At 38.9% G+C, this 11929-nt stretch overlaps 1 protein-coding gene across 1 annotated transcript; it reads left to right on the top strand.

Moving 5' to 3' along the window:
* Positions 1 to 940: 940 nt before the first annotated feature.
* FAM72A (family with sequence similarity 72 member A) lies at positions 941 to 11636 on the top strand. The gene is made up of 4 exons (XM_007470699.1): positions 941 to 1661; positions 4169 to 4246; positions 6775 to 6899; positions 10458 to 11636. The coding sequence occupies exons 1-4, from the start codon at positions 1510 to 1512 to the stop codon at positions 10550 to 10552; spliced, it is 450 nt and encodes a 149-aa protein (XP_007470761.1). The 5' UTR covers positions 941 to 1509; the 3' UTR covers positions 10553 to 11636.
* The last annotated feature ends 293 nt before the right edge of the window (positions 11637 to 11929 follow it).

Genomic DNA, 11929 nt, shown 5'->3' with positions numbered 1-11929 from the left:
CCTGAGGAGCCTCCGCCAACTCCGCAGGACCCCGCCGGGAAGCAGAGTCCACCCCCTTGCCAATCACCGCCCACTTTCTATCGACCGATGGGCCCTGTAGCCAATAGGAATAGGTGATCCCAAGAGGCTAGGAATGAGGAGGAGGGGCTGGCGAAACTTGGAGGTGTGACTAGCACAACCGAGGCGTGGTCACAGAGTAAGCTCCTCCCCGGGCTGCCGAACCCCAAAGTAGAACTGATGGGCGGGATTAAGATAGAACCAACAGCCAAACACATACTTCTGAGAGAAGGCATGACCAATTGGACCGGGGTAGTGAGGAGGGGCGTTGCGGAGAATTTTAGCCAATACAGAGTAGAGAACTCCGGGGACTGTAGAACGTCTTCCAATGAGAAGCGCGAAGGGCGTGCCTTGCTGCTTTCACTGGGGCGGGAGTAGGGTTCGCCCAAACCTCGCGGAGCTGACCAATGAGATCGGAGGAGGGGCAAATCTCGACCAACCAGCAAGCCGAATTTATCTAGGCACCGTTACTGGGGCGGGGCGTAGATCTCCTGGCCACTAAGATCCCGCCAGGGGCAGGCTCCCGAGTCTTCCAATGCGGGACGTGGACGAACTCTAGTTCTCCCAATGGGTGCGCAGCGCTGGCAATTCAAACTGACAGCCGGTTGGAAAGGCAAAGAGCGGAAGAGGGAGCAAAAAACGACGTGTTCAGTGGCAGAGACACCAACGCCAACGGAGCCCCCAAAGCGACCTCTGCCCCTCCCCACCAGCACCACCGTGAGCTCTGGAGCGGCAGCTCGGGAAAGACTTGAGGGAACGGCGCGGGGCACGAGGGAAAGCTGAGGGGAGGGAGTCGCGAGAGGAACGACGCGAGAGCCCGCACGCTGAGGGCTGGGGACTGCCAGGAGAGAAGTGAAGCAGGCGGCCTGCGAAAGAGCAGAGCGGAGGAGGGTCGCGGGAGGATTAAGGAACACCCGGGATTGCCCGGTGGGAAAAGCTGAGGGGATTTCTGAATCCTGGGGAGAGGAGAAAGATTTCCAAAGAGGACGCGTGGGTAGGGACGCTTAGCCCGCGACCCGAGAGAGGAATTGGAGCGCTCCGAGGGAGGGGCTTAAGGGGGAAGCTTTAGATAAAAGAGCCTGTACGGGAGAAGCTAAGGGAATTGCAAAAGGAGCAGGAGCTTAAGAGTAGAGGATCCTTCAGACTGGAGAAAGGGAAAACTAGAGAAGTTCCCGAGGCACCTTGCAGCCTGCCTCCTCCCCACTTCAAACTCCTCTCCCTTCCCCGAAAGTTAAAGAGAAAGCCAAGGTTGCTGCTTTTCCCCGGTTTCTACTCAATAAATTACTACTTTTACCCCCCCACGGGAAAACAGAAAAGAACTCATTTCCTTCTCAATTTTCGGGCTTAGAAAAGATCGAGGCCTCGCAATTTGATTTTTCGCCTGGGAGAATCAAACTAGGGAGGGTATTGCTCTATTTTCAAAATCCCACACCTCATCCTTCCCCGGACGCCATGTCTACGAGCAGCTGTAGTTTCAATGACCGGCGCGTGTCCATCCTGTGTTGCAAATTCTGTAAACAAGTGCTCAGCTCTAGGGGAATGAAGGCTGTTTTGCTGGCTGACACTGAAATAGACCTTTTCTCTACAGACATCCCTCCTACCAAGTAAGTCATGCTAGTGGCGGGCAACGGTAGCCTTTAACTAGATGGGAAAAGTGTATGGCTTGAACCTCTGGGAGTCAACAAGGATGTTATCATTTTGGTGTTCCAGCCACTCCCAACAGTCTGATGATCCCCCTGGAGTTTAACTAAGGGGGAAGACTGTCTGGACAAACTCGGTGGTTTAGCCAGAGTGGTCAGTCGTGATGTAATGCTTCTAGTTCAGTTATAGTCATGTGGTCCCTTCAGTTGAATCCCTGGCTACTGTACCCTGACAAACCTTCCTCTCACTGGATCAAGTCCATGACTGAGACGGTAGGTAATTGAAGCAAGATTTTCTGTACTGTTGGAGAAGAGAGGTCATTTAAGTGTTTTTGATGTTTGTTCCTAAAGTTTTACTCCAAAAAAACATTCCTTAGCTTTCTACCATTTTTTGCAATTGGCATGCTGATTCAGATCCGTTGTCCACCTAATTCAGTATTCTTTTCTTATCATCTCCCTGTCTCTCTCTTTCTGAGAGAGACATATATATTTTTATGGGATGAAACAGGACTTAGCCCTCAAATAATCCCTGTCACCCATAAAGCTTATTTTAGATATTATGCATTGGTTTGCCTACTCAAATCCTTTTAAATTCTCTTTTCAGTCACTACCCACTTTTAGGTGTAGAGTCCTTAAGAATTTGCTTCCTATTTGGAAAAATAGCCATTTTATTTGACTCAAATATACCTTTTTCTAGCTCTTAAAGGTACTTTCTCTTTCTATAGTCAACATATATGTGCCTTTACATGCTTTTCAAGATTTTGCTCTTTATTGAAACTTTATCATTAAAGTGAAAGAGAAATTATCCAAAATGCACATGGACAGCTGTTCTTTGGACACAGAGCCAGAGAAGGCACACTAATAATCAGACTACTTTAAAATGAATTTCATGATAATGATAGAAACTTTTTAAAAAATTAAATATACTCAAAGCTGTGACTCTTCCTCCCTTGAAATCTTATCTTCATTGGTTTAAGTGTAGTCATGCCTAATGGCAAAGCCAAAGGCCTTCATTTATTGCAAAGATAAATGGGCTATTACAAGTACCTCTGTGCGTGTGTATGTGTTGCAAAAAGAAAAAGCACTAGACAATAAATCTAGAACCTACTACTGCAAAGTTTCTATGATTTATTGTCTAGTGCCTTTTCTTTTTAGTAGCACATACAGAAACAACAGTTTTAAATATTAACCCATTCGTCTTTGCAATAGCTATGGTAAGTATAAAATAGTCATAAGGAGAGCTCAGATATGTGATTGTTAAAGGTTAGACCAGAGTCTGGAGTACAATCAGGTCTTTCCTCTTGTCTTCTCTTCCATGTAGGGGTTATAATAGTGATGGATTAATGTGCTAAGATGTATATGAATCAATGAACACATAAGATTTTTTGAATAGAAGATTTGTCATATTTATAGTGAGCTCACAAATATTAACTTACCCTTACAAAATATACTAACTTTCTCTTACAGTTTCTTTTAGAGTCTCTTGCAGCTCTTTGAGTCTACAAAATTCATGCTAAATCATAATCAAAAGTACATTTTGTGGCAAGGGTATGGAAAAATGGAACCCTGTGCACTGTCGGTGGAAATGTAAAATGGTACCACTACTATGGAAAATAGCGTGGCGGTTCCTCAAAAAAATTGAAAATAGAATTACCATATGATCCAGCAATACCACTTTTGGGTATATATCGAAAAGAATTTAATGTAAGATCTAGAAGAAGTATTTGCACACCCATGTTCTTAGCAGCATTATTCACAATAACCAAGAGGTAGAGGCAGCCCAAATGTCTATCAACAGATGAATGAATAAACAAAATGTGATACATGCATGTAATGAAATATTATCCAGCCTTAAAAAGGAATGATATCCTGCCTGTCACATGCTATAACATGGATGGACCTTGAGGACATTATGCTAAGTGAAATAAGCCAGTCACAAAAAGACAAATACTGTATTATTCCACTTATCTGTGGTATCTAAAGTAGTCAGATTCATAGAAACAGAAAGTAGTGGTTGCCAGGGGCTGGGGGAAGAGGGAAATGGGGAGTTGTTATTTAATGGGTATAGACTTTCAGTTTTGCAAGATGAAAAAGGCCTGTAGATTTGCTGCACAAAAAATATGAATACACTTAACACTTATGAACTGTCCACTTAAAAATGGTTAAACTAGGGCTTCCCTGGTGGCGCAGTGGTTGAGAGTCCGCCTGCCGATGCAGGGGACACAGGTTCGTGCCCCAGTCCGGGAAGATCCCACATGCCACGGAGCGGCTGGGCCCATGAGCCATGGCCTCTGAGCCTGCACATCGGAGCCTGTGCTCTGCAATGGGAGAGGCCACAACAGTGAGAGGCCCACATACCGCAAAAAAAAAAAAAAAAAAAAAAGGTTAAATTAGTAAATTTTATGTTATGTGTTTTGCACAACATTTTTTTAACAGTACATTTGACTATCTCTATACTTTTCCCTCTCCAGTGCAGTGGACTTCATTGGAAGATGCTATTTCACTGAAATTTGCAAATGTAAACTGAAGGACATCGCATGTTTAAAATGGTAATGTGTGGCAATATTCCAAATAGCCCTGGGTTTGGGAGATGGATATTGACACCGAAGCACAGAGAAAGGTTCAGTGGGCTGCATCGAGCACTGGTTATCACCTATGGAATGAACCGTTGAAAAACCATTTGTTACTTAGAACTGTTTTTCAAAAAGGTCTTATGACACTTTACCTTTGTATGTGATTTTACAGTTTTTCAAAGTGCATTAGCAAATATCTGCTTTAACTTTCAGAAAATGGCAATATAGTTTAGAGGGGAAAAAAAAAAAACGCTTGGATTTACAGTCATAAAAATCAGGCTTGAGCCCTGCCTGGCCCTACCCTTATTCTCTTGTTATCTTGAGTAAACTTCTTAAATCTCTAAACCTCTGAAACTCTGTTTCCTTATTTAATTTATATCTTAAGAAGACAGGTATCTTCTTAAGATAGATAGGTATCTTCTTAAGATAGAAATTAAAATATCTTTTGTGTTTACCTTACAGAGTTGTTGTAAAGATCAAGTGAATTATGAATGTTAAAAGACTTGGTAAACTATAAAGTACAACTCAGAGGTCCTACCATATGCGAGTCATTGTTATAGAGGCTGGAAATCCGGCAATAAAGAAGACAAAGTCATAGACCTTTGGACGTTATATTCCAGTAGGAAGACAATCGATCAGTAAGATATTTAAATAAATAAGATCTTGAATAGGGTGGGAAGTACTCCAAAGGAAATAATAATAATAAATGACAGAGAATAATAGAGCTTGAGAGAATGATAAGAGGTATTTTAGATAGCATGGTCAGGGAAGCCTCCTCATGAGAAGGTAACACTGGAGTTGAATCCTAAAGGATGAGATAGAGAGGAGCCAGAGGAAGAATGTTCTAGGCAGAGGGAACTGCCAGGGCAGAGAACGCAAGGCAAAGAAGAACACGTTCAAGGAATAGAAAAGACAATGGCCAGTGTGGCTGAGAGATTGTGAACATCAGGTGAGAGTAGTATGGGTAGATTAGTGATGCAGTCAGAACCCAGATAATCTAGAGCAGCGCCATCCAATAGATGTGTGCAAGCCACATATGTAATTTAAAAATTTCCAGCAACTACATTTTACAAAGTGAAAAGAAACAGGTGAAACAGGTGAAATTAATTTTAATTGTATATTTTACTTAATCTAATAGATTCAAAAAATTGTCATTTCAACATATAACCAACATAAAAAATTATTAATGAAATATTTTGCATTCTTATTTTTTATTCTTAGTCTTTGAAATCTAGTGTATTTTTATACTTCCAACACATTTCAATTCAGGCTAGCCAAATTTCAAGTACTCAATAGCCATGTTTTGGATAGCACAGATCTAAACCTTGGTAGGAAGGGTCTTTGGGTTTTCATTTTTGGCCAGTGGAAAGCTATTGAAGGAGTTTTAACAAGGGAGCAAAATGATCTGAGGTGTCCCTACTAGAAAGCTCCATGAGAACAAGGACTTTATTCCTAGCACCTAGAACAGTACCTGACACATAGCAGATGCTCTGTAAACATTAGCTGAATGAGTGAATGAATGAATGAATACAGGTGGTAATTAAAGCCGTAGAATTTATTCTTACAATATAGCCTTATAAATAACTGTCAGTCCTAATCCAAGAACATCTTTTTCTTTCATTTGTTTGCCTTTCAAGACGATTATGATTAGAAGACATGTTTTAGGTGGGCTGGTACCTTTTATAGTATTTTTTGTAGGGCCTCACAAAAATGACTGACTCACATCTCACAGGGGAGGAACAAGCTATAAATAGGAATTTTTACAACTCAAGGTGTAAGCAGTTCATGTGGTCATTAAAAACAAAAACAAAAAAACTTCTAGCTAAAATGTTCCCTGTATATTCATTCTATTTAATAGTGACCAGATAGGGAAAAAACCTATGGAAGAGTGAGTTATTTCTAATCAGAAGGATAACCCTGGAGACAGTAAAAACTTTTGCAACTTTCTCTAGAAGCTATGGATTTGCTTCATTTCTGAATTCCTTCAAAAACACTGAGACTAAAATTAGATCAGCCAGCTTGTGTTCGGTTTTCATGGGCTCATGCTGTCTTCCTACTCCTCCATCTGTTGAAACAGTTTTTAGGTGCTGGCATGGACCTGAAACATATAAGAACCCAACTTGCAACAGTCCTGGGGAGAGCAAAAACCTTTTATCCACAGGTCTGAGTTTATTTAATGTATTTTGTCTATACAGCCCATCAATTTTGGACAAATCACAACCTTATGGCATTTAGAAACTAGCTTCTGAAGGGGGAATGCATAAACAATACTAGCAAAGAAACAGAGAATATGTTACTCTTATTTCACTTAAAGACTATTTTCCCACTTGGCAGTAGAACTGTAACCATTATCAGAGTAACTCCCATCCCAAAGATCCCAGCAGTGGAGGTTGTTAGGAGAAAATGAGATCTTTATATGGTCTGTCTGTTTACATTAGCACATGAAAATGCTTACATGGTCAGATATTACCTTGTATCTAATAATATTTACTTTCTCTTTTTAGTGGGAACATTGTAGGTTATCATGTGATTGTTCCATGTTGTTCCTGCCTTCTTTCCTGCAACAATGGACACTTTTGGATGTTTCACAGCCAGGCAGTTTATGGTATTAACAGACTAGACTCTACTGGTAAGAAACAACAGACTCAGACATTCCTCTAACTTTTGTCTACCAAGACTCCAGTGAACCTCTCCATAGATCATTTCAGGATCCCCTCTGAGACTTTCTCACCTGGGTTGGATCCACTAGAGTGAAACTTCGATCCTTTTATCCCAAACATTTACTTACAGAAACTACTAGCCAAAATTCATTGCATTTCTATTTCCATCTTCATATTTAGGAGCCTCAAACTTGGCTGGATTTCTTGGCCTTTTAAAATTAATATTTTAATTGCTCTAAATTTCTGCCTTGATATATAATATGGCTCCAGTGAATTTTGGAATAATTTAGATTTGATAGTCAATTGTGTGTATGGGTCTGTGTGAGTGTATGTGTGTGTGTGTGTAAGAAAAGGGAGGAGGGGAGGCTAGGGTCATGGGGAGCTGGGAGGAAGAAAAACTAGGTAACCTCTGTACTTGGTAATGTTGCTTCAGGATAAAAATAGCCATTTTGACATCTATATTAATTAATTATGAAATTTCAGACAAGGGAAATATTTAATACCAGTATGTTTTACTGATTATTTAGTAGAAAAATACACAACCTATTCTTAAAAGATATTTACATAATACATTTTATATTGTCTGGAGCCTTTGAGTTTTGTTATAGGACACATGTTCTCAATGTCTAATATCTGCTTACACAGAATACAAAGTTGACTTTAATACAAAGTTAACTTTTAGTGGGACTTTTTTAGGGAACTAAAGTTTACAGAACTTTAGTATACAGAATAAGTTTAAAGAACTTGACAATCCAAGTTGGCACTAACATTCTCAGGTTTTTAAATGTATGTCTTAGTCTTCTTCAGAACTTAAAATATACTTCTTTTTTTGAAGTATGATTTGCCTTCACAGACTAAGAGATCATGAGTTGTAAGCTAGGTTGTCAGTGTCTTTAAACCCTCCAATTATGCTTGGGTTTTTATAGACTCTAACTTTTTTTTTTAATCACCTGGCGTTCAGTTGTGGCTTTCAACCCATCATTTGGAGGCCTTAATTTAATACTCTAGTATGTTAAGAAGGCCATTTTTGAGCAAGGACTTACCTGAACCCCCCCTAAGTGAGATATAGCTTCCTAATTTAGGCCTCCGGTTTTATATTTGTGTTGCTCGTGGGGCACATTAAAGGAAGTTTCTGCTTTGATACTATTTTTCCTGCTTCATAGAATTCAAAACACAGGGCGGAGGTTTTTCAATTTTGATTTACTTTTTAATATTGGTCAATTTTTCAAAGATAAAAGCCCAGCATTCTTCCATTTGCACTGAATCTAATCCATGAGAAACAGATGTATCCCAGGATTTCCTTCCTCCCTTCTTAACAGAGAAAGGAAGGTGCTGCTTCTGTCAGATCCAGTCTCTTAGTTTATTTTTTCTCCTTTGAACCAATTGTGCCGAGCCACTCATGTCTCTGAGTATCGACTCCAAAAATATCAAACTTCTCCTTTGTAACCCTAATATTATGATTTGAAGGAAGATTTTTCTAGATGCTTCATATAAAACAGGAATTCTCATGGCATTGGAACTGTACTTGAATCACCTGAATCAGCAGCATCAAAGTAATATGTACACAAGCTTTATAAAATTCTATAATGTTTAGACTGAAAGGGCCCCAGGAAGTCTATGTTCTAGGTTAGCCTTCACGTGTAGACCTTTCCTGAGACTCTCCTATGGAGGCTTGGGAAACCTCCATTCAGATTCCGTGGGACTGGCAAATGCCCTCAAAGGAAAGTTATCTTCAGCTCTCCATTCACCTTTATGGGTTCTAATTCTCCCTTAGATTTCTGCCTAATGATTCCTTACTATCCTGTCATCTCTTCAAAAGCAGAACATCATCCATTCTCCGGGGAAAAGAAGTGTTTTTTATTGAAAACAATTCAAACATACAAAAAAATTACAAAAAATAATATGATAGACATCAATATGCATCAAATAGATGCTAATTTCTTGCCTGATTAAACTCCAGTATCTCACCCAAGAGAGACGGTTCATTGTTTCCGCTATTTTAATAATGCAACAGTGTGCATCCTTATACATGTCTCCTTGGGCACCTGTGCAAAATAGGCAGTTAGAGGAAAGGATGAGTGATGGGCCATATTTAAGATATATATTGTTTTTTTGTTTTTAATTCACAGAATGGAATGCCCAACAGAAATAAGAAATGAGCTAAATCTACACATATGGACAGGCAAATCTCAAAAACAATGTTGAATGAAAAAAGCAAATTAGAAGAGATACATATAATAGCATACTATAAAAATTTATATACACAAAACAGTAATATATATTGCCTGTGGTTATATACATTTGTAGTAAAAGTAGTAAAAACATCCATGGTGTACTGTTAGTGGTGGAAATTGGATTCAAACCAAATCTCCAAACCCTGGCTCATTCTATTCCATCATGTGACCACTATCTTAGTATGTGTGGAGTGGATACCCAGAGTTGCTGAGTCTTCCCTGTGCCCACACTGACAACTGGACAGCTTGAGATTTGCTTTCTTATTGACTCTCCAAGAGGTCAATTAAAATGGTATTATTTTTCAATTCAGTGCTTTCAAGTTATAATATAGTACGTGCCCATAATAAACCATCTTATTATCCCCTACCATATATGTGGTCTTGTATCGTATACCAGTGCTGGATTCTTTAATATGATATTTGACTGTTCTTTCATAATGAGGCTTTAGACTGTCGTTTTGTTTATTGTACTGACAGCTACAACCTGGTCCTAAAGTTTATAGTTTTACCTTGACGGCCTCTAGCCTAAAACCCATGTATATCAAGGATTATTGTTTATATTATAACTGGCTCCAAAACCCTGCTTTTTTTAACCAGAAGAAAGGCACCAGTGACTTCCATACTTGTTGAGGAGATGAGGAGACTTATTCAGGCCTTTCCCATGCACCCTCCAAGAGAAATGTAATCTAAAAAGATGTTGTGAGATCTCCATTCTTAAAACTCATTAAAATAGGGCTTCCCGGGTGGTGCAGTGGTTGAGAGTCTGCCTGCCGATGCAGGGTACACAGGTTCGTGCCCCAGTCCAGGAAGATCCCACATGCCACGCAGCGGCTGGGCTCGTGAGCCATGGCCACTGAGCCTGCGCGTCCGGAGCCTGTGCTCCACAATGGGAGAGGCCACAACAGTGAGAGGCCCACGTACCGGAAAAAAAAAAAAAAAAAACAAAAAACATTAAAATAGATTTGAAAATTCTCAGTGTAAAGTGATTATAGCATAATGTAACTGGAGGCAAGGTTTGAGGAAATGGACTCCTGAGATCTTTTTGAATTCCAGGATTCTAGAGTTCAAGCCCTTAATTAAAAGTGTTTAAAGAATGATTGTATTCTAGATGTTGGATAATTTTGATACCTAGGTATCGATCATGTTATTTGTGGTTCATTCTTTAATAGCTTTTCTCTTAACTGCTAACACTATGATTTGATATAAGAATGTTAACATATAAGGTTTTATATATCATGTTCTGAGTTGTAACAGTAGTCAGCACCAAATAATTTTATGAGCTTTTCTTTTCAGGTGTAAACTTCCTACTTTGGGGCAACTTGCCAGAGGTAGAAGAGAGTACAGATGAAGACATGTCAGATATCTCAGCAGAGGAGTGTATTAGATGAATAGAATTATAATATATATAATATTTAAACTTTTTCCTATGTAAAAAATATATTAATGGACCAATTCAAAAATTGTTAGTAAGGATTTGCCAGTGATTTATTTTTTTGGAAAACAAAAATGGGGCATTTGTTGATTTATTTATTTTCTGTATCAAATTAATTACCTGAGTTTATTGAACCAATGTAGTCCTTTTCTTCTACTTCTGCTTCTACTTCTACCCTTCCTCTCTCCATCCCTCTTCCCAGTATAGGTGTACTCTTAAATTCAGATAGAAGAAGAATCTTTCATGTGTCACTCAACTATCTCCCAATCTGGGGACGGTTTTCTTACAACTAGATGCCAGATGCTGTTAATTTTACATTTGAATAAGGGGCATTAGTATCCACACATATATCACCATGCTTATATCCATGCATAAATCTATGCGCATAACCACGCATATAAGCATGTATATATGTATGAAGCACAGCTGGGAATTAAAACTTAACAGGGACTTTGTAAAAATAGGCTGTTAGGTTTCCATGGGTACTGGTTATCATATGTTACATTGGTGATAACTATGTTAATATGGAACAAGACTTTGTGAATGTATGGAGAAATCCTCTTGATTCCTCAGCATGATGCTAGATAAATGAATTTGCCAGGAAATTATCAATATATACTGTTTACTAATATTATTTATTTACATTCTTCTAAAGTCATACGGATATTGTATTTTGAAAGCCAGATAACCTCCATCTTTAAGTTTTCCCATTCTCCAGGGCTTTCTCTGTGAATAGCAAATTTTAGATGAGTAGTCTCAGTCCTAACCCTTAAATAGAAAAAATTTAAAGAAGTGGTTTGCTTAAGCCATTGTACATTACAAAGGAGGTTTTTAAAATTTTGTTTTGCTTTGTTTTGTTTTGTTTATCTGCATTCAGAGCCACACAGGAATAAGAAACTGGGATAGTGTTGGATTCTTGTTTTATGAAAAGCTAAAAATCAATGTATCGCCTTAACTAATATTTTAGCCAAAGGCATTTTGTCAATAGTAATACCAAAACAGACCAAGTTACAGTTTTGTAAATAAAGTTTTGTTCTAAAGATGATCAGCCTTCCTTTAATTTTTAATTTTAGCCACACTTCTTACCTAAAAATATAGAGAAAAATATTTCTTACTGTACCCACTTTTCTTACCTAAAAACATAAAAGTATAGAGTATAAGAGGTAACATTTATTGTATGCTTACCATGTACCAGTAAGTGCTTTACACATTTAATTCACTTATTCCACACAAGGAACCCATGAGAGGTAGGTATCATTATTATTTCTTTTTTACTGATAAGACAGGTGAGGCATAAAGAGGTTAAGAAGCTTGTCTAAAGTGACATAACCAG

The sequence above is a fragment of the Lipotes vexillifer genome, unplaced genomic scaffold, assembly GCF_000442215.2.
Source record: "Lipotes vexillifer unplaced genomic scaffold, Lipotes_vexillifer_v1.1 scaffold1122, whole genome shotgun sequence".
Taxonomy (NCBI): domain Eukaryota; kingdom Metazoa; phylum Chordata; class Mammalia; order Artiodactyla; family Lipotidae; genus Lipotes; species Lipotes vexillifer.
This window is presented reverse-complemented; position numbering and strand designations above follow the sequence as displayed.

What these genes read in the sequence shown, in the direction of transcription:
- FAM72A (XM_007470699.1), top strand. Translation starts at nt 1,510, where the DNA reads ATGTCTACGAGCAGCTGTAGTTTCAATGACCGGCGCGTGTCCATCCTG. An exon ending in ACAGACATCCCTCCTACCAA is followed by an intron (nt 1,662 to 4,168) that starts GTAAGTCATGCT and finishes TTCCCTCTCCAG; the next exon opens with TGCAGTGGACTTCATTGGAA. An exon ending in TAACAGACTAGACTCTACTG is followed by an intron (nt 6,900 to 10,457) that starts GTAAGAAACAAC and finishes TTTTCTTTTCAG; the next exon opens with GTGTAAACTTCCTACTTTGG.